Genomic DNA, 27613 nt, shown 5'->3' on the forward strand with positions numbered 1-27613 from the left:
CGCACGGCCGACTTTTCCTCCTCGCATCTTTCCCTCTCCCCCGTCTTCTCACGAACCCCCGCGTGCAGCGAGTGCCCAAGTTTCTGTGGAACGGCGACCACATGAGCTACGTGCTGCACTGGTGCAGCAGCAGCGGCGACTGCGGCTCGCACAGGGTGTCCGGCGAGCGCTCCTACGCGGACCTGTTCAACCTGAGCCGCGTGGAGAGCTACACGTTCCACCTGTACTCGGAGAACGAGCTGGGACGCTCGCACGTGGGCGTTCGCGTGCTCGTGCCCAGCGCCGACCTCCGTAAGTGAAACAAACCCACCTCGCATCGCGCGAAGCGAACATAAACGACAGGAGTCGAACGCAGATATAGTGAACCGTTCGCTATGTCGAACTTACTGAACCGTGTTCACGGAATATCATCTCCCCTTCTTAACGAACATGACATTCAATACATCGGGCATGGGGAGTTCGCTGCAAAAAGCCATAAAGAAGCTTGCCGGGTGCGGACCGGAGCAGGTGTACGCGATATCTCGCGAATCCAGAGCGCTATTTTAACCCAGTGACGCTGAGAAACAGTTCGAGGCACTGGCAAAAATTAGTTCTTACTACGCTTATAGTTTCGTTTTTCGAGACAACAAAGCCTTATGTAACGTACGCGTCACAAACGTCTGTTAATGGAGTTTGGGTATGTACAACTTCTTGATGTATCGAATTTTAAAGCGTTAACATTAGCAGTGTCATAGGCTTTGTCAAAGTGTGTATATATATATATATATATATATATATATATATACGCGTAATGCTCGCGCATTTCACACACACACGCAATGCTCACGCATTTCCCTCGCACTTAGCAAAATCGCCCCTAAATTATTTTTTACCCATCAGCTTATTCGTTATAACCGGGTTCGACTTGTACAGTACCGGTTCCGAATCAAATAGAACACTATCCCCTTCATGGGTCCACTTATACGGCGAGCTAAATATCACAAAGTCACCAGCGCCGTTTCATTTTGGCAACGTTAACATCAATATATTGTTAAGAGGCGTATGTGTATGAACCCGCCCACATTGCAGCAGTACCTGGCAGGGGGAAGATGAGGGAGAACAAGGTGCCACACTGTTTCGACAGCCTTGTGGTATATTGTAAATATGTTCGCTTATTGTTTCTACCTCTGTGCGATCACCGGTACAATATTGAAGAAAGAACGGCACCTCAGGGATTCAGAGACACTACGTCATGCGCATCGTCGACTTAGCGTCGCAGCTTCGAACGACGCTTACGCGGATTGTCCCGAGTGGCCGTCTCTATCTCATTTTGTTTTCAACTGGTTAAAGCTGATACACTCGTGTCTCGTTGTATAGTCAATGTAGACCAGGAGCGCAGTCTCTCTTAAAGCCGGTCACATTTTAGCTAAAGACCGCGCAACGATCGATCCAACGAAAAATTATCACTAAAGTTATGAGCCAACAGGACAGTGCTGTTGATTATACTGCAAACCGCGGTTGCCAATATTCTAGTTGAGTCTAAGAGAATGAAATGGGGGAGCTGGACAGGACATGTAATGCGTTGGACAGATAGCCGGTGCCTCAGCTGGAGTTACAGAATTGGCGCCAACCGAAGGGAAGTGTAACGGAAGACGTCAGAGAACTAGACGGCGTGATCAAATCAGGAGACATGCAGGCATAAGATGGGGTCAGTCGGCGCAATACAGGGCTGACTAGAGAATCTCCGGGAGAGGCCTTCGTTTTGCAGTGGACATTAAATGGGTTGATGGCGGTGTCGGGAATTCCGGTGGCATTCAATGGGGCCGTGCTTAGACAGCGGCGAATAATCTCAAGATTCTTTCTATATGCGGCGTTTCTCATTGCCGCAGTCCTGCCACCGGTGCAACACGCCTACATCAGCGAAGCGAGGGACTCGTCGTCTCGCTTCTCGCTCGCCAAGTGGGAGAAGAGGAGGTCCGACCAAGTGCACCACTACACGCTGTTCTGGTGCAGCCAGGACGGCAAGGAGGCGGAGTCCTGCGCCGGCGACGTGTCCTGGGCGACGGTGAAGTCGGCCGGAGACGTCATGACTGCGGTCGGCTGCGCGTTCGCGGGAATGTGCAGGTACGGCGTCGCTACTCGCTCGGCGCAGGCCGTGTCGCCCATGGTGTGGATCGACTGCATTGTTCCTCGCAGCAAAGGTGAGACAATCGAACCAATCATACTTGAGACGAGCAATGGCGCTTGCAATTCGCTTCATGGATCCTTCTAGATGCACGTCTAAAACGACCCATCTGCCATCCAGCAAGCGCGTTCCACGAAGGAGCTAGACGCGTTCTGGTGAAACGAAATATACGGCCAGCATGCAGAATATCTGTACCATAATGGAACCCATTTGTAACCTTCCTTGGGGGATCACAAAGTAAAAGAACGCACGATCCGGGAAAACGTAATATGCGATAACGATTGCGGCAGCACTACAGATGGGGAAAAAGCTGCTCCAACATGAAACGTTTTTTTAACTTAAATAGAAAGCCAACGACCCAGTGAGAATTCACTAAATTGGAGCTATGATAGTCACTATTCAGAAGACACGAAGTAACTGTGTTCATCGGCAACATGCGGCGGTCCACAAATATGCCTTCGACGGATGACGTCGCGGCGTCAGTCGTGCGCCGTTTCAGTTTTTCAACATAGCAACCGGGAAGCTAATAAAGGTGACCCTATGGGCGCCAGACAGGACCGGCGTTTCAGAGCGTATGAGCTGGGAAAACGTAAAAAAAAAAAGATGTGTCAATGAGGTTTGATATACTACCTTGTTTCACGTGTGGCAGGTATTTTCGTACCCAAAATGGAAGGGTGGTCAATGCAGCCCAACTTTTCCTCACTAAAATTCACGCGGGGTGAGGAAATGTGCTTGAAAAACAGCAGAGCAGCTAGGTGGCTTGGCATTAATTTAGTCTTAGCAATGGATACCTTAGGGACCCCAGCTGTTTCCGTGAATTCGTGTATACGAGCCCTAAAAAAATTACTGGTTCGCTGCAGTGCTCTCCAAACATCTGAGACCTTTTCGTCGAGTACCCGCGGCCCGTATGACCTACCCCCCCCCCCCCCCTATCTTCTCCCACTCTGCCCTTTGCTCTTACAAGCACTGGAACCAACGAATGTTAGCTTTCGTCAATTCACTGTCTTGGTCTTGCCAGTCAATGATTGTCATTTCTGCGTTCTCCTCAGTACATTAGGCAGTGCTTGTAAAAAAGTCAATATTGTTGAAATATATACTATCCGATCAAACCGTGTTCCGTCGAACTTTTGACTGCACCAATGTCGGACACTTCAGCGCATGGGTGGCTTCCGTTTAGAATGCGTTCGCTAATGGGGTGAATCGTGCTGTTTATTGAATTTTTTTTTTCAATTCAAGGTGTCTATTTGCGTGTTCCAGAGTACCAGAACTTATTCGAAGGACAAGACGCCGTCCACTACGATGAAATCACCGACACGACTGTGCAGCTTGCTTTCCTCACTAAGTGTTCCGGCCTCGTCGCCAGCCGAGTTGTACGTGTATGTGCCATCCAGGGTCAGGACGAGCCACAACGAAACGACACGTCCTTGGAAGGAACAACTGTTACGGGCCTACACAATGGCTCAGGTACGTTATTGAGGCCTGAAATCTCGGCAATCGGCCCCGAAAACTCCTCCCGGAGCAGTTGTAAGTCTATAATGCTGCGCTGCATTGTTTGCGTATCTCTGTAGTAACGACAAGGAAATACTGCTCCTTTGGCATCAAATTTTCCCGCTGAATAAAACACTGTTACCGAAAACTTTGGGCTGTGCGAAGAGTTGTTATCTGGAAAAAAAATAAAAATAAGAAAAGCGGGACGGCGTTTTATTGCAATACGTAAAGAGGCCTGTGCGCTTTAGATACACCAATGAAGCAACATCTTATGTACAGGTCTTGTGCCATTATTTCTTGCTTTATTATGCAGAACACAGGTGGGCTCACTTGCACTACTTTGACGGTCAGAGTTAGACTACACTACCCGGCACAACGTACAAGGAAACGCGGGGGATTTATCCCAAATATTTTTCACAACAGAAGGCGGAGCGCCGTTTTATAGCACTCGGGAATCAACTCGAGCAACGTGCCCAGACTGGCACTAAAGCCTTTCGTTTCTGGTGACACGTGCGAGGCAAAAGAAACAAGCTTTCCTCGTGTTCTGCATGTTGCTGTGTGGACAGCCCCCGCCATGCAACCAATATAGCAGCAGTAAAAAGTTTTGTTGCAGTTGGTGCTTAACGAGAAAGCCGCCTTCGTTTTCCTTTTCGCAGACGCTGATCTCACGCAGTGTTTAGATCACGCCGTGGGCCCGGAAAAGGCGGTGCGCCTGTCCGGTCTGGAGCCAGCCACCACGTATCATGCCAGTGTGAGGACAATGCTCGAAGATGGAGCAACGGTTCATCATCGCCCTCTTATTTTCAAGACTCAAGCGAAATGTAGGTATTGCCAGTGCCTTAGCTAAAATTAAGAAGCGGGGAGCTGGAATATAGCCAAAGGCGGCGGTGTACAAGAAAACAAGCCTCCGGGTGGCACCTTTTTTTGCACTTCATCGAACTGTTGCTCAGGGCAGTTCACTTGTCATGCTTTTTATCGGCACCTGAGAACAAAGTACTTGCGTTATGAGAAGCTTTCTCTGTTTTTTTTTTCCTATTTCACATGGAATATTAGTTCTATCCTTCGCATATTAATTTTTTTAGCGCTGTTGAACCCACCTTCATCTAAGCTACAAGTCAGTCCGTAGACAATCCATTGATGTTGCACTGTTTATGAGCAGTTGTATATAGCATTTCTGTAGATTATACAAAGACAGAAGCGAACTTCCACAGGAAGGCATAATACTAGTTTATAAGCTGTTCACAGGCTATACATACATCAATTTTATAATGCAGCTATGTTTCGACTTACAAAGTTGCGCTTTTGGTCGCTCATTTGTAGAACACGTATAGAAAAAGAAAAAAGGAAATTGTGTAGGGAAGCAGCACAGCCTGTACCTGCGTACAGGCATTATGAACAAATGTTACAAGTGGTTCATGGCTCTTTCCTCTGTCTAAGTTAGATATTTTTGCATGTTCTTGTTGCTGCTTGTGTGACTTCGCCAATTTTATTTCGCTTTTGCTAGCAATAATAGTTATTTTAGCGTCCATACCTGATTTCACACTTCGACTCACAAGTTCTCCTTTGTTTACTGTAGTACTTTCTGAATTACATGCCCACCTTGAGTCGTAAAATAGATTAATGAGCCTGTCCGTAGATATACTGCAGTTAAAATGATGCCAAAGACATGTACTCGCGCAAAAGCGCTGGTGGTGCCATATTATCACTCTGGCATTAACCACCACCACTACACTGAACATTGCCTCCACACGCGCACCACCCAATCTCGGAGGACACGTACAGAACCCTTCTGCTACAACAACGACGCAGCACACACACACACACACACACACACACACACACACACACACACACACACACACACACACACACACACACACACACACACACACACACACACACACACACACACACACACACACACACACACACACACACACACACACACACACACACACACACACACAAAACGTATCTAGCGCGTTGTTGGAGAAGTATCAATAAGATTGCGCTATCACAGCTGCTGGTGCCGCTTTGGTATATATCCGAAGATATATCCACATGTCTACAACTGGACGAAAACGTCCATTTTCCAGAAGCGCTGGAGTTGAAAGCTCATGGGAGACCTAAAGCGATGGAGGTCCACAAGAGACGACTAGAATATTGGTAGGGAAAAAAGAAGTAGGGAAAAAGTAGAAAAGCAGCGGTCTCGTCACCAGCGTTATGTAAATTTACAAGATAGAGGTAGGTAGAATTCTATATTGCAATAGATGTACTAAAATCTTATTGTCTCACGCTGTAGGTCTGTATTTCTCACCGCTCGAGACGAAGGCGATGCCATTAATGATCAAGATTATGGCCATCATCATCTGCCGTCGACATTTTTTGGTAGACCATGAAGTGCAATATCTTTACGCACGAGCTAAAACTGTAATATTTTTTCCGTATGCTATTGCGAGGTCTAAACAGCTCTAGGATTTGCAATGCTCTGAGATATATATAAAAGAAAGATCGGAAGAAAACTTTGGTTTTACATACCGAAACCAACATTTGATTATGAGGCACGCCGTAGTGAGGGACTAGAGATCAATTTTGGCCAACAGGGATTCCTTAACATGCACCCAATGCACAGTACGCGGGCGTTCTTGAATTTCATCCTTATCGAAATGAGGCCACCCCCGGGATTCGATCCCGCGCCCTTGGGCTTAGTAGCGTAAACCCATAGCCACTAAGCCACCACGTCGGGTCTCAGATATTAAGTGCCGGTACAGCGCCGTAACCGAGACTCAACGTTTCTTTATAATCTGCGCTTACTTTTTTACGCAGCATTGTCCTTCATTGGCACTCCGTTCATCGTGTTGTACGTCGCCCTGGTGGTCGTCGCCGTTGTCGCCGTTCTCTCCTGGAAACGGTAAGACACGAAAGGCGCAGAAGTTATGGTTGCTCCAATCCGCAGGTCGGCAGAGTTCAAATCAGCTAAGCAAACTTGCCACTTCTTTGCAGTGTATCGGACTACATCTCGATGTACAAGAACACCCCCATCAAAGTACTCATCCCTGCAGACTTCGCGAAGGTAAATTCTAAAGTGTTTATAACAATCTGGCGCATTAACACGAGTGCCCCCAAATCGTATTCTCGCAGGAACCTATCAAGAAAAGCGAAAGCGTCCGCTCGAACCTACGAGAATATGTGTTAGGAAGCAAAGACTCTCCCTATGGATTGCCACAGGTGGGTGTGGAAACTTTGCACAACTTCTTTTTTATAGTTTTGATGGAGAGTTGGGATGTTAAAAACAGATCTCTCGGTACCGTGTATCAAATGTGTTCCGTGGCATATGGCGTCTGCTGAGATGAAAGATGTTTCACTGAGATGTTTCACTGAGATGATACGCCGTATGCCCCATAAAGTATACCCGAATTACATGTCATAGCATTTACTCTGCTAGGTATCTTGGGTCCGTTGTACTCGGTTCTCGCCATAAAAGCGATATCTTTTGTTGATACAGCAGCGAGAACAGAGTGCAAGTTCGCAATACATGAATCCATGAGCACTATGCGACTGCTGCCTCCTATAAGAGCAATATGCTGTACCAGGTTACGAAAAATAAAAAAATAAAGAAAGAAAGAATATTCGGATGTGTAGATACAAAAGTACGATGCAGTTTTCACCGTAGTGTACACAAAGACAAAGTTTTTTTTTTTTTTCACGTCGGAAAATTTTAGTTGAATATCTCACGGACAGGCGGTGCTGTAACGCTACTGGTACTACCGAAGCGCCATATCACTGAATGCCAAATCTAGCGATCCTGTCTATAAGATTTCTCGTTAATTAAAAAATTCCGCGCCTTTCTGGTTATATCCGAGAAAACCGCAGTACGCTACTGCGCATATATTTTCCTGTTTTCGAATTTTTGCTTTTCATGTTACTTGCGGATCATCTGGTGTACAACAGGCACATAAGCAAGCAGATACGGTGGTAATTTAACAGATTATCTGAGCGTGAACGAAGCAGACTCGAAAAGTTTAACAGTAAAAGGAGGCGTCCCTCTCCGAGACAAAGACTTTGAGCAAAGTGCGCACACAGTCCACGCTGACATGAATTAGTGCGCAGTGAAATAACACACCCTATAACGTAAAATAACTTGGAGAACTGTCGTGCACTGTTGTTTACTGTTGGTCGTGGCGCAGAACAAACGTTTCGGCGTAATAACACATTACGCCGGTTGGCGGGAAGCGCTCACGCATTTTGGGCGCACAGAAGAGCGACGAGGCCTGGTATGGGAAGCGATCACGTGAAGCCCCGCACGCCACAGTTATCCCGTTCCCAACTTAGACTGTGCTGACGGAGAGAAGCGGATCGAGATAATGGGCAGGTTTTCATCGTGTTGGTTCTGCAACGATATGACGGTCTCGATGACGTCAGTACACGCCCCGTAGAATGTAACGATGCTATTTGAATGCCATTCCATATCGCGCTTCGTCAGTGGTCCGAGCGGCGGAACGTACATAAGGAAGCAATGCAATAAAGCAAAATAAATCTATACGTTATACGGATTAAGATGTGTAATCCTGCTAAGAGCACTCCCAATGTCGTTAAGCAAGAACCGCGTTCAACTAGTCAGTTCGCAGAACACTCGCATGAAAATGTGTTTTTGACCCCATCCAGCGGATTACTTGCGCTTGTGTCCCAGTACTCATTGAACTAGTGACGTTCTTGCTACTGGGACGTTTAGCATCACAGACGTGACAGAATACTTCAGGGTTGTCTCCAATTTCTTTCTTTCTCTTTCCACCCAGATTGCACTAAGTGAAGCCCAAAAAGTCGAAGACAGCTCGCAGTGTCCAGAACTTGGCCGTCTATTCGGCGAGCTGTACCAATGCGATGGCAACGAAGCCGACGCTGCTGAGACGAGATCTGTGCCCGATAAGAGTTTCTCCACGAATCCACCGGCAGCCGGTTATTCCCTTGTCTCCACCACCCAGGACGACCCACAGCCAGACTCAAACGATGCCTACTCCAAGTTCTCAACGTTTCAGGATGCCCCCGAGGACGTGCCAACGCTTTCCTTGTCAGCCAACTACTCCAGGCTGTCCTCGATGTTCCTGGGTGGATTCGGCGCACAGTCTGGAGGCGCCGCACCCTCAGTAGCTGAGAAAAAAGGCTACAGCAAATTCGCAGCCTTCCTCGGCAAACCGAGCGCCGGCGACGAGAGCGAATCGGAGCCCTTAAAGCCCCCGGACTGCGCTGTGCCTGTGGAAGCGCCACGTCAGGCCCCGGCATCCCCCTACGTCCAGGTCGGCGAGAACGGCATCGCCGACGTCGGCGAGGTGGAAGGGCGCATGCAGCCTTACGCCAAGCTGGGATGCACGACATCGCTTCCGTTACGCGTTGTTTCTTCTAGTCAAGGACCACCACAGAAAGCGCAAAACACTGCCTCTGGTTACACCCCGTTTCCGTCGTTGCTGTCGATGAGCAAGCCGCGCGAGAGCGCACCGAAGGCTTGCGCAAAAGCGAAGTGTAGCAGTGCACCGTGGCGTAAAGACAATACGGCTGGGCAGAGTCAGCCCGAACAGCCCTACACTCGCGCCGGCTTCGACGCGTGCGCATTTGAGGGCGCACCTTCCGAAGGCCGAAGCCACTTGGACTCTTACACCATTCTGAACACGTCCCTAGGGGACGTCAACGACGCCCTGCCGGGAGTTCACTGCGCGCCGCCCTACGTGAAGGCGACGCAAGAGCCGTTGAGGGCGCCAAACCACGGGGACCCGTCCCAAGCGAACAGTGACGCGCCTGCCCCGGCTTACTGCAAAGTTGGCGCCCCAACGATGTCACCTGACTGTGCGGACTCTGGCGCGAGAGAAGACTCCGGAACCTGCGCCAAACGGTCGGCGGTCGCAGTGCCATCGCCCATTGCCGAGGGCTGCTGCTACGTCGCCGCGCTGGCACCGCCAGAGTGCCTCGAAGGGAGTGGTGGTGTCGGTGACCGCGAGGAACCAGCCGCAGAGTGGGATCTGTGCGCGGAGGAGGCGGCCGACCTCTTGAGTGCCGAGTATTCGGGACCAGCCAGAGAATCGATGAGCGCAAAACCGACGCTCCGCAGCGGCGGTTACACGTCGTGGGAAGTGCTGGCGAAGCGAAGGGACTGCGACGCGGGTGCGTTCGCGCGTGCTGTAAAGAACGCGTGATCCGTGTGTGTGTGTGGTGGGGGGGGAGGGGGGTGTTAAGGGGGGGCGCTTGAGCGGACGGGTCATTCTACCGTAATGCGCTAAACAGCGAGGTGTCGTCCGCTTGGGCGCATATGAAGCCTCTCGGGAGCGAATTTCTGTAGTGCGTGCTCTGACGATGCCTAGAGTGACCGTGTAGTTGCGCAATGCCGACCGAGGCATAAAGGAAATTCCTACTAAGATTAATAGAGGTAAATCTGGTGCTGGCGAGTCGTTTAACCGGTCTGGGAGTCACAAGTAGTTGACGAATTCTATGTTCGGGCAAAGTTTTGTCGAGAAAAGGCACGGAGAATTTCTCGCCTTTTTGTTTGTTTTTAATGTTCCTTTGTGATCTAGCCTCCCGATATTTGTTTTGAAGCGTTTCAGTTTTGAACATCTACAACCATAATAATTCATCACGATATTTTCAGTCTATAAATGAATAGCGATACTTTATAGGCTACGTCACGGATATCTTAGGCCTCGTGGATAATCACATTGATCATGGGCACCATCATTCCATATTTTTATACTCTGAACATTGCCCCTGAGGTTCTGAGAAGAGGCGACTGTCCCTATGTTAATGGAACTAATAATTAACCTATAACGAAGCTCACGTTAAACAAACAGTTACAGGAACGTGCATAGGAGAAGCAACATGGACGTAGGAGCTAAGAAGGTGAAGTTCAGACTATTCCCATGAAACTCCTGTGGTACATGAACCAGCATAGAGGTGCTATGTGCAGTCACCAGCGGTAGATCGCCTCTACTGGTCTAAGAATGAAACTCTCTGAACTGTGGGCAAGGTTGCTTTCCTGGGACAACGTCGGATTCCTCCATGTTTGTTCCTTTGAGTCAATCGGAAAGGAATAGGCCATCGTTGGAGCGAATCGGAGAAAGCAAGATAGTGGAATCTGACAACATGGCGGAACGTCTTGTAGTTCAGCATAGTTTCATTCTAAAACTGCCAGAGGCAAATCTGGCGCTGCCATCGTTCGACCACCATAGGAATGTACAGGTGGTACGCGGATTTGTCAGCAGGTAATATTCGCGCTTGTTGGTTCAGATAATATTCGAGCTTCTGATGTTATCTTCCCAAATTTCCTAGCAATCGCATCTCTTTCTGTAAGCGCGTGGGGGTAATAAGTTTCTGCGCGTGTACATAATCCGAATTGTTGCAATTATCACGCAGCATAATATATTACAATTTCGAAAGTCACAAAGTTGTTTGAAGCCAGAAAGAGTAAGTTTACAGGGAAACCTGTGCACGACCCGTAATTCACATGCAAACTGAACGCCACTCTTGCAACTCCCGACGTCATTTGCGCCAGATTTCGCTCTAGTGAATTTAGTAGGAAGCTATGCGGCGTTCAAGACAGCCCCTAGGGCAAGAACGTTTATCAGAACGTTTTAGCTTGTACTTAACAGAGAGCAAGTCTTACTTCGTCCGCAATTTTCTTACCGTGTGTGGTTTACCGCCGAACTGTGCGGCTGCGACAATGCTGGCAGCGAAATCTTTTGACGCAGGGTTTAATCAGGGAGCACGACCCGTAATTCACATGCAAACTGAACGCCACTCTTGCAACTCCCGACGTCATTTGCGCCAGATTTCGCTCTAGTGAATTTAGTAGGAAGCTATGCGGCGTTCAAGACAGCCCCTAGGGCAAGAACGTTTATCAGAACGTTTTAGCTTGTACTTAACAGAGAGCAAGTCTTACTTCGTCCGCAATTTTCTTACCGTGTGTGGTTTACCGCCGAACTGTGCGGCTGCGACAATGCTGGCAGCGAAATCTTTTGACGCAGGGTTTAATCAGGGAGCTCACAAAGCGAATACAACGGTGACCTGCCCTATCCTACGTAACTGCTGGTGTAAAGCGTTGGCAGCCACAAGATTGTTAAAGTACAGACTATTTCATGATTTTGCTTCGACAAGAAGAACACTGACGTGATAGAAATTTGTGAAACGAATCGTAGTTGGACAAAGCGGCACAAGGTGTCACTACCAGCTTTGCTACCGCCACCCATGGCTTCGGTAATACGGTGAACCGCAAACGGCCACGAGTTGCAGACTTGCTAAATCTACCCAGTGTGCTGCTCTTACCCCTACCAGACACGTTCGCCTAAATGTCCGTGTTGGTGGCGTCATCTTGTGGCGTAGGCATTAACCAGGTGGCGCGCAGAGCTATTACTGCCATGACGAATCCTTCTCTACTTATGTAGAAAGCGTCAGCATTGGCCTAATCGTTTACAAGCAGTCCTTTTTATTTTTTCTCCTTCGACGCGAACAGTAACGCAGCAGAAAAAAAAGGTTCAATTGCGTTATAGTTTGACAAAGCGTCACGAGATGCCACTAGCAGCGTTACTACTGCCGCTCACGGCTCCGGTATCCCGGTATTCCGTAAAGGGTACAACGCTTATGCAAAAGCCAGTTCTCAAGTTCTCTATATTCCGTCCACATGTCGAACGTTCCGTCAGTTTCGGATGCTTATCGTGACTGCTCGGCAATTTCCGAGGTGCTAAGTGCCTGGAAGTTGGGAGGTACCTGTCGGCAGTAGAACTGCATGAAGGGGAAAAAAAAAAGAAAGACGGGACACAGAAAAAAAATACTCTTCTTCAACGTGCTTCAGTACTTATACTTCATAGAGACATTCATTGTGCGAGTGCTTCATCAAATCTTAAATGACTATTCTGATGTTCCTTAAGGAAAATCTAGTCGTTTCACACAAGTCTTTCACAGGACCAAGGTCAAGCTCACTACATAATTACATATGTCGCAAGTACAACAGTGTCTTCACGGGATGACACCGTCCATTTATATTCCAAGGCAGAACATGCCACACTGTATATAAATCGGGGTACATTGTAAATGCAATAATAAACTTTTGTCTTACTTTTCGAGGTTAAGCTCTCACCGAACCACATTCACCTACGTGTAGGTGTGTACGTGTAGACGATATACGTGTAGACGACCAATGAAGTCGTGTACTGTTTTCATCGCCGGAAGCTAGAACTGGGCTGATATTCGACTTGATCGCGTAACCCGCGCCCCGTCAACGTTTGACCCTGCCTGTGCGTGCTTCCTGCACTGCGGTATGGTGGCAATTACAGCATTAGTAGCCTTGTGAAGCAAAGTTGTTGCACGCTAAGCACCTGTCAAGAAATAAACATCTCCTACAGAGCAGAAGGCCCACGCACCTCTAGCCAAGACGTCACAGGGAAGGCTTTGAGAGTTCATGCATTTTAATGGACGACGCGAACGACGCCTACCACGAAGCACGTTTCGTCGAAGCGTACTTTTCCAATGGACTCACCATCTTCGGGCGTGACGTCATGGCTCGGAGAGCGCAGGCTTGCCATATTTGAGGTGCCGGTGCAGTGACCTTCAGGTAGCAACATGTATTTGTCGAAAAAAATATCTGGACCTTTCAGTGGGTCGTCTGCAGTGTAGAGCAAACGGAATAATACACGACGTGGCAGAAATACGTCGTCGCCCTGTGTGTTCCGTTCGCTCTACAATGCGCGCATGATTCTTTGCCAACTTGCTCGTCAGTCAATTTTTTTTTTTTCGCTGATTCTCTAGTTGAAAAAACTCATTTGCCGTGACGGCACCGTGACGGCCGCCCGGCGCCGCCAAGTTGGTGGAAATCTGTGCCGATTCTGTGCAAACTTTAGCTGCATGCGACAACGACAGCGCAACGACAGCTGCGACAACGTTGGGATGACGACCATTACGATGGCGGCATCGCTACAACGATCACACAACGATGATGGCAACACGACGTAGAGGACGGCACAGTGAGTACGCGACAATAACGTCTACGGCAGCACCACCACGAAGGTGCACAGGCGGAGGCACAATACGACACTTCATTGACTGGCATATGTGAAACGAATTTACCTTGCAATAGAGTCGAACGCCTTTATAACGAAGGGCCTGGCGCCTCTGAAGTCATGTGTTATAGAGGTTACTACGATGTAAAGGCCGCGCAGCGCACAGCTCCCAATAGAACCGAGATAGAATGCATTTCGTTATGCACGTGATTCCGCTCGTTGTAGAGAGGTACGACTGTACTCGATTTACTATCGTCGTAACGACACCGCTAATTTTATAACGTTTTATTTCCTTCCTGGTCTACAGTGTGAGTGCAAAAGAATACAGATACAGTCGCTGACTGATATGTCACAGCCCGATTTATTGCGCCCACTCCCGGAATAGAATTCGCGAATTCTCATCCAGCGTGACTGCAAAATGAAATCTGAATTTTCACATTTTTTTTTTGAAGAACAGTCGATAACATAAGCAATAAAATTTTTAGTACACATTTCAAAAAATTTGAATATGTCTTTTTCTGCAACTGCGGTGCACTTCTAATTTCAACCTTAGCAAGTCCGGATCGGCGTCTAAGACAACAAGGAGCTGGGTGTGAGGCTGTGAAAGACAGTGGCTGCGAACGACTGCCCCATCGCTCACGCTATGCTGTGTGCTGCTTTTGTGTCCAAGCTGCACGCGGAGTCTCGCATATCGCAAAGCCAAGCCGAAGACACGTGACAGCCCATTGTCTTAAGCAGACTTCGACAGTAATATATATCTCGGGATCTCCCATCTTATACGCGGAAGCGGCTAAATAATTTTTCACAACAACCGCTGCGCCCGGCCATATTGATAAAGTCTGCTGCATTTAAAATTAAAATCAAATCACTGCAGCCAGCAGATTACGTAGTTACCGTTGATTAATCCACTTCCTTAAATAATATATCCAGACTGAAAGTGTCGGTGAGAAATTGTAGACAATCTTGGCAAATTCCCGATCCAGCTTTCTGTTGCTCAATGCGTGTGACAATACTTTGAAGGCGAAAGCCTTGAGTGGCTCATACCCCCGATGGCGCGTTAGCTGGTTCAATGGTAGAAAAACTATCATCATCAGCAATGGCTTGTACCCTCCTAAGCAGGCGAAAAATGCAAAGGATCATCCCTCTCGTAGTGCAGAGGTTACAAGCACTAGTCAAGGTGAAGCGTACAGTACGCACAATCACTGGAATCACGCATGCAACGCACAGGAACGTGGGTACAGTCGAGTTGCAAAAAAAAAAAAAAAAAACGCCAAGACACATTGTCAGTTGCTAATATCCCCTAAGCAATGGCTCATACAGCAGTAAGCAAGCAAAAAACGCAATGGCTCGTACCCCGTTAAGGATGAGGCTACGGAGAGAGAGAGAGAGACAAATGAGAGAAAGGCAAGGAGGTTAACCAGAGTTAAAGCCTCCGGTTTGCTACCCTGCACTAGGGGGAAGGGAAAGGGGAAGTAAAGGCTACAAGCGATCGGCAAAGTGAAGCGAACAGTGCATATATTCATTCAAACCACCGGCACGACAGACAGAACCCTGCCGAGAAAATGTAAGCCGCAGCTAAGCGTCGAAAACGAGCCGAAGAAGCCGAACTGTGACAGCAGCAACGCGACGACGCGAGGCGCGGCCTTAAGAAGTGTGCAACAGGCTTTCGCCTTCACATGTTACAGCAGTGTAACATGCTGCCGAAACATTTTTTTTTTTTTCCAAGCCTGAAAGAAAGCCAGCGAAACACGAAACAGCGCCGCGCCACTTCCTCTTTTCGCGGGCACTCGTCTAGCAGCGTTCGCACATGATGCGCCTTTCCCGTTCCGCACTAGCTAATCTTTACCTTACAGTAGCAAGAACCGGCACTGAACCGGCCAGTTCACGAAGTGCAGGGCGAATGGAGTGGACCTAGGGTACAAACAACTCAAAAGCCCCACGTCGAACGATATTATTTTTCACGCGGTTATGTGGCGCCATACAGTGGTGAGCACTGACACCAAGAGGCGAAGTCGCTTCTAATGCGCCCACCCGATGGCGCCACTGTGTCTCCAAGCAAGCTGAGCAAACCAATGTGAGTGCCGGTACCGCAGGCAGTGTCGTTGTATCCCAAACGTCACGAGAAATTGTTCGATCAAACTTGCAGTGGTCTGTCTCATTTAACCTGCCGTTTGCAAATACAATCACAGACGTTTACTGCCAACACCATTAATAGCGTGACGCGAGCCTGAACGCAACGAATTCGCACTTCGCCGACGTAAACTGTCGCTGCCTGTGAGCCTCGTAAACTGGAATGGAGGGTTTGTAACGCACGAAAACACCGGCCAGGCCAGTCTCAGCTGTTACAGGCATATCGTACAGTTGTCAACATTGTATAAAAACTGTATGAATGACTCCAAAATGACTCGCACAAGCACGCACAGTCGCATGTGGCTACTGTCAACGCCATGGAGCACCCGACCATGGTCAGCGGTTTACCGGAAATTTGAAGTAGACGTGCATGCGGGGACGAAGTGTATCGATGGCTTTCGATACGAATTGATTTGAAGAGCTAATTGTTAGCAACATGCCGTGTTGCGCTGTTCGCAATTCTAGTACAGTCTGCCGCAGTTTGCGTTTTGTAAACGCGCTATTTCTACGTTTAGTGAACTCGTTTTGTGTGCTCATTAATTCGTACACCGAACCAAAGTCATACGAATTGCCACGCAGGGTGACGGGATCAGAGGGTACGCTGACCTCACAGATGTCAAATATCAGCGTCCAGCTTAATAAATCTGAATATATGACGTCGCCTAACGTAAGAGTCGTCCACCAATGCAGTAGGCAGGAAAACAACTATGCCGGCCGATTTAAATATCAGACAGGTGAAAAAATTGGTAACTGCTCTCGTACCCGCCAATGACGTCCGAAAAAAAAAAAAAAAAAGAAAAAAAAAAAAAGTACTAGGTCCGAATGTATCGACTGGGCTACTCAATGCCACCCATTCACAGGTGCTATCCCACTACTGCAGAGCGCGGGAGCTTTTGCCTGCTGCGTTTCCGCCCTGGGCCGGTTCGCTCCTCCTTAGGCGACCTGGCCACCGCCGGGTTCCCCTGGGGTCGCCATATCGACGCCCAGCTTAGCGCGGACACCCGATCAACATAGATCAACAAGGAGCAGAACTCCCAGTCTCAACCCGTCCTCTAGCACTGGCCTCCAAGCAGCTGGATTACAGGAGCACGCCACGACCCCCGGCGTTCGAGCAAGCTCTTATGCGGGGTTTTATATGCATCACAAGCTGCCTTTACTTTTCTGCATAATGTAATCGTCACAGAATGTTTTTTTTAAGACTTTGCATTACGGGTATAAAGAAATCTCGTCTGCGATTTTCACAGACAACGTCGCTAGAAAATATAAGCTGCGGTTGCACATCAGAGTTCGGCGTCTAGACGGTAGATGCCGCGGCCGATGGAAGAGTATCAGCTTTCAAAACATCCAGTAGATGGCGGCACTGTGCTAGTTGTACCTCAACTGCGATAGATGGCGGGGCGAAGGAAGAAGGCGCGATGTTTCAAAAGTTGTGATGCTCCTATTTCGCCGCGCAGAAAAGGTACACCTAACACTGTGAGCTGTGAGAGTAGTCCGTGCAAAAATACGAATTCTACTTTGCGGAGACAGAGAAAATGATAAATTAAGTGCTTCGTTTCCTTACGTTGTGAATTCTGCCGAGCACATTACAGTCCGCTGAAGTTCAGCATCTTGATTTCTCAACATTTATTTGCAATAACTCTGCTTGCACGATTTGCTCAGCTAGGAAATATGTTGGTTATGAAAGTGTCTGGTGTTAAAATTACGCTATTTGGATGCAACCTTGAGAAAATATTTTATTCGAAAGAACGCAACGCCCTGGATAATGCTACAGACGACGATGGTTGAGATGGGGTAGGTGGGACTGCCGGATGCGCGCTCTGTAGATCTCGGAGGACGTAATTCAAATATGGCCCCCGAGACTGTATCAGCAGTTGCCGCAATCCCGGAGGCCACAATTTACCGTTAAGGTTGCTTACATTGTCAATAGATGGCTCCACCAGCGTACAAGCCTTAGCTACTTCCACAGCCGTTTGTTTGTTTTCCACTACGACTGCAGCTAGGCGCCTGCTTTGTCCCCGTGACGGCAGATAGCAGGGTAAGCGACGTAAGCGCAATATTCAAAAAGCGCTCAACAGCAAACCCTTCCATGGGATTTGCAAGTGCGGTTGTTGCTTCTATATGGTTTCACTGTAGAAAGCTCGCTATCATGGCACTGCCTCTGAAACGAAGAGCCGTCGCCCTCACAGCGCTGAAAACCGAGTAAGAAATTCTTGATGGATTGCACTACAGCGTTTGCGCCTAACTGGATCATAGATTATCGAAAAATGAGAATTCCATTTCTTTGTAAAGAACTGTACGGCAAGTTTTGTAAATATTTTTTTCATTACGAAATTGATCCAAGCCAGCCAAATTACATTAAGCTCCGTGACGTCACACTAACGTGCCGTTGCAAAAGAAAGAAAGCGCAGGAATGGGGGGGAGGGGGGGAGGAAGCCTTGCGTGGCTTCATTCCCTCGCTTTTCTAACCTTCTCTAGACAAATCAATGCAAAAAAGAATGAAAGTGAGGGGGAGAGAGAGAGACCGAATATAAAATTAAGTTGTGCTACATTATTACAGTACTCTCAGAAAAGAAAAAAAAAACGAAGAAAAACGTTATCGGGAAAGAAGGCTTGACAAGCCAGAAAATACGCGAGACGGGTGGCGACGCAGCTTCGAAGTTCCCGCATCAGCTAGCCATGACGTTATTGAATTTTATGGCCTCTACTGCGGCCTGGGTTATTTATTAATAGATTTTATAACTACGTTGTATTCTAAAGGTGCCCAAGACTGAACTTAGACAGTCTCGCGAATATTTACTGCCCCACAACAGCCCAAATACAAGAGTATACATTGACATGTCGCGCCACACTGACGTACCGACGCTAGGCTTTTTCGACGCGAAATTGGAAGAAATGCTTCGGCCTTCACTTTCCATTCTAGAAATCAACCTCTGAAAGAAACTAAATAAAATATCGGGTTTTACGCGCCACAAGAACGATATCATTATGAGGCACGCCACAGGGGGGGTTGAGGATTTATTTTTACCAGCTGGGTTTTCCTCACCTTACAACGCCCAAACATAGTACCATTTTAAGGAAAACTGGACCAAACTGTGGGCATTTATTACTGGACAAGGATAGTACCAATGTAGAAAAAACTAAGAAATGTATTTTCAATTATAACTTACTTACTGTACTAATTAATTAATTAGTATTTGGTGTTAGTAATTAACATTGTAGATAGCTGTGGATAGCTAAACTATCCACAGCTGAAACTTCGCTCCAACATATCAATAACGCAACTATGGACATTGCTGTGAGTTTCCTACATTTCTATAAACCGGCAGCATGTTACACTCCCGTAACACGTGAAGACGAAAGCTTGCTGCCCACTTGGAAATGCGCCGTCTCGCGTCGTCACCTTGCCGCTTTCTTAGGGGGTATGAACGATCGCTGATGATGATAGTTTTTGAACCATTGTACCGGGAGACGAGCGTTTTTTTTTTTTTTTTTAAGGCCGTCGGGGCATTCGTCACACAACGTGCGCTGCTAATTGAGGACTATGGACTGATTGGACTCGAGTGTGCGACCCTTGACGATTGCCTGTTTCCGTGAGGGCGTGCTGATCAACGCGACCAGGCCCTATATATAGAGTCTTGCTAACTTCCACGCAGAAAACTGATTTGGCCTCCCGTTTATAGACATATTTTCCGTGTTTTTACTTTCTTTTGTCCGTGTCTCTGTCGTTTGTTTATTTCCTACTTTCTTTCCGATTTCATTGCTTCCTATCTTCTCCTCTTTTCATTCCCTCCTCCCCGAAAGAGTAGGCAGGCGTTGTGCCCCTTTCTATGGCAGTTGTCAGCTTGCTCCCTCCCTGTTTCCTGTGTGTGCTTCTATGTTTCCATAACTAATAATAATAATAATAATAATAATAATAATAATAATAATAATAATAATAATAATAATAATAATAATAATCGGGGGTATGAACCACTAAAGGCTTTCGCCCCTCACAAGGGCTGGCCATTTTGAGCAATACGATGCGCGCTAACGATCGCGTCTGCTAAGCATTATATCCCTGCACGCCGCGGAAAGAGCTTAAATTTCAAACCAAATGCCGTTTACCCTTCTCCTCGCGGGCGCCGCGTTCCCAGCAGGAGAGAGAGAGTGTGTGCGTGAGGGAGAGAGATAAAAGGAAGGCAGGTATGTTAACTTGTCAAGAGTCCACCTGGCTACCCTGCGCTGGGAGAAGGGAGAAGAGGGATAGAAAGAAGGCAGAGAAAGAGAGAGATGAGGGTAGAGAGACGTGCACGAACAGCACTACAGCCACAGGCGCCAGCACAAGCCAGACGTTCTCCAAAATCACAAAAGTGCCTTTAGTGCCTTCCGAGCGGATGGTCGGTGGTGAAGGTGGTATAGTATTGTCTGTTCACCCGAAAGACGATCAACTAGTTTCCTGAATGCATCGGTCGAAGATTGTCTTTATGCTCCAAACTGAAGACAGTGGCACAATAGGTGGTCGATGTTCTCCTCGCAGCCCCAGAAATCACATGCAGGACTGTCGGCCTTTCCAATTAGTCCTGAATACGCTTTCGTGAGGGCAACTAACAACCACAACCGGCAAAGAAGAGACGCTTCGCGCCGGTGAATTCCGGCCGCCCAGCTGAACAGTCGACGTATACCGCACTTAGCCTACGCACGTGGCGGTGCTGTGACGTCGCACCTGACTTGGAGAATTATTCGAGGTGACATCAGTTATTTTTTTTATCTGTAGCTTCAATAGACGAATTAAAGTTTAGAGAAATAATAAAATCTGTAAACCGAATGCCTGCGTGTCTTTGTTTTACGAAGTAAAACAAAGACAAGAGAGATGCACTTCCGTTTCGCCTGCTTGTCCCCACCGTCGTGCAGTCGCGCGCGCAGACACCGAAACTATCTCATTTTCTACCGCGTTCCAGCGCGCCATCATCCGCTGTGAACTGCCTGCGTCTGCCTCAGTGTTCGTGTAGCACTGACTTATAACGCTAGTCACGTGTTCTCGTGCACAGCGCGCAAAATCGTACGCTGCGCCAAACGAGACAATCGCAACATAACCACTGGGCTACCGCGGAGGGTTAATAAACCTCTTACCCGAAATTAACCAAAAAATAAAGTGTTTCGAAACACCAGATTATCAGTTTAAACATATTTAGTCTTTTACTTTAACGTCCCTTTAAGACATGGTTACTCTAGTGTTGTTGAAATTATTACAGGTACTAAGTGACAGCATAGTAGTAGTAATAGCACGAGTAGAAGTAATGGTGACTCTAACAGTAACTAAAACAAAACATGAGGCACTTCCAATTGGTCCTGTTCATGTGACGTTGTCCTTTGTTACCAGGACTACACTTCAAAACCATAGCCCAAATGCTCTTGTGGTATAGATCTCGTGGTACAGTAACTGCAATAACAGAGCTACCGCAATTGGTAGTAGTGGCATACGGTAGTCGGTGGCATCCTATAATTTCAGTACAAGCTCCACGCACAAAACCACTGTGCATCTGCCCTCTGTGCTGCCGCGATTCAATAAAGAGTTCCCGAGGGACACCGATGCTGCAGAGGTGTCGCCTCCTCAGTAACGTCAAGGAAATAAACAAGCGTTATTAGCTAGCGCGTCTACGCATATAAAGTCTCTTCGAGTTGACTGGAAGACGTATACCTCGTCATCAAACAATAATCGTTACTATCTCGTGTGCCTCTTGTTTAAAGGTGCGCACCTTGTAATTCAATGTCATAAACGGCATGCTAGTTATCAGAGCATATCGTTCTTGACCGGAAAGTAGGGAACGCAGAGTTTACAGGACAATGCTCAAGCAAGACCGATGACAATGTTCGGAGACAAGGTAGGCCCTAAAAGGTGCAAACATTTTACCTAGAAGGTGAGAGAGAGAGAGAGGAGAGTTCAGGAAAGGCAGGGATGTTAACCAGTCAATAGTCTGGTTGGCTACCCTACACTGGGGGATGGGAGAAGGGGAAGAGAAAGAAGGGAGAGAGAAGGTGTAGGTACGTGTACGGACAGCACTTCAGTTAGAGTCGCTCGAGCAAACCAGAAGTTCTGAGAAAACACAAAAGTGCCTTCACTGCCTTCTGAGCCGATGATCGGTCGGGACGGTGCTCTAATATGGTCTGTTCACTCAGAGGACGATTATCGAGTGTCCTCAATGTGTTGGACAAAGACTGTCTTTGTGCTTGAAATTGAGGACAATGGCACAATAAGTGGTCAATGTTCTCCTCGCATCCGCAAACATCACATGCAGGAGTATTAGTCATTCCAATTAGTGCTGAGTAGGCATTCGTGAAGGCAACTCCAAGCCATAACCGGCACAGAAGAGACGCTTCACGTCGGTGTAGACCCGCTGGAGGTTTGAGTTGAAGTGACGGGTTTAGTCTTTGCAGTCTTGTGCGCCTTGTATGTGCGGTGTTCCACTCTGCCAAGGAGATCGTGCGTGCTAGAATGCCAAGTTGCCTCGCGGCGTCGGTCCTTGAGAGAGGAATGGGGACGCAGCGGTCTTCTTGGTTTGACGTCCGAGCTGCCTTATCGGCGTCATCATTTCCAATGATACCGCAATGACCTGGTATCCACTGAAAAGAGATATCATGGCCTTTTTCTATTAAGTGATTAACAAGTTCCACGATTTCGCACGTGAGCTGATCGTGAGTTCCATGTCGGAGAAACGACTGCACACATTGCAAGGCCGGCCTTGAATCGCAGAAGACCGCCCATTTTCTAGGACTTTCAGCATTTATTACTTGAAGCGCGTCGCGGAGAGCCGCGAGCTCTGCAGCTGTAGACGTAGTGACATGGGAAGTCTTGAACCGCTTGGTTATTCTCATTGCTGGTATAAATAGAGCGCCGCCGGAACTGGTTGATGTAGTTGATCCATCAGTGTAGACGTGTGTGCAGTCACTGTATTTCTCGTACAAGAGAAGTAAAGTTAGTTGCTTGAGCGCTGATGATGGCAAGTCCGACTTTTTCTGAAGGCCTGGGATTGTAAGGTTCACTTGAGGACGGCGCATACACCATGGAGGACTGGAAGGCCTTGCCGCAGGTGTGTAACCTGACCTAAAAGAGGCACGGTGCGCAAAGACAGTCGCACTGAATGTCGTGTGGGGCCTATCTACTGGGAGACTTGCTAGGTGGTGGGTAGGGGTCCGGGCAACGTGTCGTATGTGCACACGCATTGTTTCAATGATAATGTGCGTTTTAATAGTGAAATCTTGAGCGACTGCAATAACCTCAGTCGTTGACGCACTCCGCGGTAGACCGAGACAGATCTTGAGGGCTTGGGCTTGGATGCTTTGAATTATATTCAGGTTAGTTCTGCAGGTGTTGGACATGACCGGTAGGCTGTACCGTAGGAATCCAATAAAGAGGACCCTGTACAGTTGCAGCATAGAGTGTATTGGTACTCCCCAGGTCTTTCCTGCAAGGAACTTAAACATATGACAAATTCCTGTCAGGCGCTTTTTCACATAATTCACATGAGGGGTCCAGGAGAGATTTTTATCAAGGACCACTCCCAAAAATCTGTGACTCGTGTTGTACGAGATCATGTGTCTGTCGACGGATATCACGTATGGAGACATTGATTTCCTGGTAAATGCCACCGCTGCGCACTTTTCGTATGATATACGAAGTCCTTGTTCTCTAAGGTAGGAGGACGTTAAAGTGGCTGACTTTTGAAGCCGCGCGCGAAGCTGCAGTCGCGTCACAGCCGACGTCCAAATGCAAATGTCGTCGGCGTAGATGGATAGCCTAACGGTGCCTGGCAGGATGTCGGTGAGTCCAATGAGTGTTAGACTGAAGAGCGTTGGGCTGAGTACTCCGCCATGAGGCACCCCGCGGTTACTGTAATGCTGCGAGGTCGGGCCATCCTCGGTAAGTACGAAGAAGGATCTCTTATGTAGATAGCTACTTATCCAGAGATAGACTTTGCCGCCAAGTCCTACTGCCTCTAACGCGTTGAAAATCGCTTCGTGCGTTACGTTATCGTACGCTCCTTTAACATCCAGAAACAGGGCAGCAGATAATCTTTTGCAGGACTTCTGGTGCTCGACGTACGTGACTAAGTCGATAACGTTGTCTATGGAAGAACGGCCACGCCTGAAGCCGGCCACTGCATCTGGATATACCTGGTAATGTTCGAGGTACCATTCTAGCCGTGCTAGAACCATCCTCTCCATTAGTTTTCCGATGCAACTGGCAAGCGCAATTGGTCGGTATGATGCAATGTCTACAGGCGACTTGCCAGGCTTGAGTAGTGGAATTAGGCGACTGGTCTTCCATTCCTGGGGAACCGTACCTGTCTGCCAGGAGCTGTTGAACAAGAGCAGGAGCACTTTTCGAGCCTCTTCGCCAAGATTACATAGGGCACGGTAGGTTATACCGTCGGGTCCTGGTGAAGAGGAACGCTTGCACAAGGCCAGTGCAGCTTCGAGCTCGTCCATGGAGAAAGGACTATCCATGCGGGGGTCGCGTGAAATCGGTGAGTGGCGGAGCGGCGATGTTCCAGCGGAACTAGTTTCGCCAGCAATCCTCCTGCAGAAAGCTTCCGCTACGTCAATCTCGCTGCATTGTTGGTGAAGGGCCAAAGACTTAAAAGGGTGGCGCTGCTGTGGGGTTCCACGGAGACCACGAACAGTTCTCCATATGTGAGACAAAGGTTTTCGTGGATCCAAAGATTCGCAGAATGATTTCCATCTTTGCGATGCGAGTTTGTCCATGCGACGCTGAATCTTCTTTTGAGTTCTTCTGGCCAACCTCAAGTCATGTACAGACTTCGTGCGCCTGTATCTTCGTTCTGCACGACGACGAATTGCACGAAGCTTCTCTAGCTCGATGTCGTATTCGGTGCGTGTATACGTTCTCAGAAGCGAATTTTTCGCAACCTCTAAGGCACCTTTTATGATGTCCTCTAGGCTACAGGATAAGTCATCCTGACAGCCGTCTTCGACAATTGACTTGAACATTGGCCAGTCGATACATTGTGTGACGCCGGCTAACCTGGAGTCCGTCAACCCTTCAACCCTAAGATAAGTGGGTAGGTGGTCACTTCCCCGCGTTTCAATATCCGGAAACCACCTGACCTTTCTAGTGAAAGAGCGTGAAACAAAGGTCAGGTCCAGGCAGCTACAGTAGGCAGTTCCACGCAGGAAGGTGGGGCTTCCATCATTTAACAAGCACAGTTCTTGTTCGGAGGCAAATGACACTAATTTTCTGCCTCTCGAGTTTATCTTAGAACTTCCCCAGATATGGTGGTGGGCATTAAAATCTCCAGTAATCACCAAAGGCTGCGGAGTCGCCGTCGTGATTCGCCGTAATCTCTCGCAGTCCAGCCGACTTGAGGGCGATATGTAGGCTCCAATTAATGTGAAAGTGAGCTTGCCTTTCTTTACTGTCAGACATACGTATTGGTTTTCTTGGTCAGGCGACACTGGGTGATGGACATACGTAAGATCACGTCGCATGAATACGATGATCTTGCTGCATTCTCCGTGGGTGGCGGACATGAAACACTCATACCCGGACAGTCTGATGTTATCTGATAAGGGCTCGCAGATGACGATGATTGGGAACTTATTCGTGAACACAAACTGTCGAAAGTCCGACATGCGTGACTTCAGTCCTCTAGCGTTCCACTGAAATATCGACGCGTTTCGGACTTCGTCACGAAACGACGGCTTCTGGAGAGCCATGATTTTAACCAAGAGCTGCAAGTACTGGACTCAAAGTGTCCAGCACCTGTAGTGCGCTTTGCGCAGACGTAGACTTCATGTTGGTAAGTATAACGCGAATGGCATTCATGAGCGACCGCAGAATGTTGATGACCTGGAGATCATCAGTCAGCGTCGCTTCAACAGGTGCAGAAGCCGTCGAAGTCGGTGCGTTTTGAGGTAACTGAGCAGGGAGTTGTGCGCTCGGTAGCTCAGGCCATTCTTCAGGACGGGCGAGCCTCCCCGCTTTGTTTGCTTTCCTTGTATCTGTCTTGGTGGCGCAGTGCGGTGATGCGGCAGTCCGTCTGACGGTAGCTGGCGTGTACCTATCTGCAGTTTCGGAATTTCGCGAACGTTTTCGGTGGCGATGCCGACGTCGCCGAACAGCGGTAGCAGCCTCTCGATGCGTCGAATTGTCCCGCACCATTCGTTTTAGGATGGTGAATTCCGTCCGCATCCGCGGGCAATCCTTTGATGAGGCCTTGTGAGGACCACTGCAGTTAGGGCATTTTAGAACATGTGCGTTGCAGGCGTCTTCTGAATGAGACTCAGAGCACCGCGGGCACACGACGTTGTTCACACAGACACCCTTCACGTGGCCAATCTTGTAACACTTGAAACACTGGAGGGGCTTCGGTACGAATGGTCGTACTGGATGGCGGACATGTCCTACTTTGACGTGGGAAGGAAGGCTGTCTCCTTCAAACAAAATCTTCACACAGCGTGTGTTTCCCAATCTGGAAATCCTTGTAATGATATTGCCTTCTGTCGTTGGCTTTATCAGCGTTGGCAAGTCGTCATTAGAAATGGCAACGTCGACGTCATAAATGACGCCCGCAGTACCATCGCCGCCTGTGGGGATCATTGATCGCACCTTTACATTGTCGATATCAGTTATATTACGTAGGTGTTGTAGGGCGCTGCGATGTAAAACATCAACTGCCAGGACATTCTTCCGCGAGTTTATTCGCACGTCTTTAATCTCATTTGGTGCGATTCTCTCAAGTAAGCAAGAGAGGACCTGCCTGTTGAGGAGCCGCAAATTGGTCGCCGGGTCCACGGGCATGAAGAGCACAGTGTGCGGCCAGCGCAGCGGTGCACTCTTCACGGTAGAAGCACTGGGCGATGAAGATGCCTGCAGTAGTCTTCTTTTCGCTGATCTACTCATCACGACCTGGAAGTCATCGTCCGATGAGTCGTAGCTGTCCGAACATATCTCAGTGGCCTCGCTGTCTGTGTCGCCTGACGCACTTCCACGTTTCCTGGACGCTACCCGACCTGACGGCTGCACATCAGGAAAGTCCTCGGAGATTTCTTCATCCATTGCCGCAAGGAGGGAGCGGCAGCTCCCAGAAATGCAGGAAAACAAAGCGAAAAAGCGGAGACAAACGTAGAAGCGTTCTATCAAAGAATCACTTCGTCTTCCTATTCTACCTTTCTTCCTTCTATTATTCTTCCTTCTACCTATTACCTAGAAGGTAATAGGTAGAAGAGGGTAGTGGTCGCGGTGGTAGTAGTAGTAGTACACTCTCAGGAAAAGTTACACCCTTTGGCTTGCCCCTTCTGCCACACAACAATAATCGTTATCTGCCTTGATGCGTTTCCTTTCTTTAACGGTGCGAGCCCGGTACATTCCAGTAGCGAACGGCACGCGCGTTATCAGCATAGAACAATTTACACCCGTTGGAGTGCTCCCTCTGATAACGCGCGTGCCGTTCGTTACTGGAAAGTTCCGGGCTCGCAGCGTTAAAGAAAGGAAACGCATCAAGGCAGATAACGATTATTGTTGTGTGGCAGAAGGGGCAAGCCAAAGGGTGTAACTTTGCCTAAGAGCGTAGTAGTAGTAGTAGTAGTAGTAGTAGTAGTAGTAGTAGTAGTAGTAGTAGTAGTAGTAGCAGAAGAAGAAGTAGTAGTAGAAGTAGTAGCAGTAGTTGTAGTATTAGTAGTAGTAGTAGTAGTAGTAGTAAGGAAGCTCGCAAGCAGGAGACGCTTTAGATAAATCGAATATTTCTCTTCTGCCCATAGCGTGCGGTGGCTAGACTGGACAGCGCCATCTCGTGTGCCC

General features: G+C 48.2%; 1 protein-coding gene across 1 annotated transcript in view; it reads left to right on the top strand.

Moving 5' to 3' along the window:
- The window catches only part of LOC142560250 (uncharacterized), a 64075-nt gene extending 51304 nt beyond the window's left edge, over window positions 1-12771 (top strand). Inside the window, exons 8-15 of the mRNA XM_075672204.1 lie at window positions 69-291; window positions 1869-2180; window positions 3422-3628; window positions 4309-4473; window positions 6479-6563; window positions 6656-6725; window positions 6794-6880; window positions 8449-12771. Coding sequence (XP_075528319.1) covers window positions 69-291; window positions 1869-2180; window positions 3422-3628; window positions 4309-4473; window positions 6479-6563; window positions 6656-6725; window positions 6794-6880; window positions 8449-9837 — 2538 coding nt within the window. The 3' untranslated portion in view covers window positions 9838-12771. The remainder of the gene's footprint in view (window positions 1-68; window positions 292-1868; window positions 2181-3421; window positions 3629-4308; window positions 4474-6478; window positions 6564-6655; window positions 6726-6793; window positions 6881-8448) is intronic.
- Window positions 12772-27613: the final 14842 nt, after the last annotated feature.

Source organism: Dermacentor variabilis, chromosome 10 (genome assembly GCF_050947875.1).
Source record: "Dermacentor variabilis isolate Ectoservices chromosome 10, ASM5094787v1, whole genome shotgun sequence".
NCBI lineage: Eukaryota > Metazoa > Arthropoda > Arachnida > Ixodida > Ixodidae > Dermacentor > Dermacentor variabilis.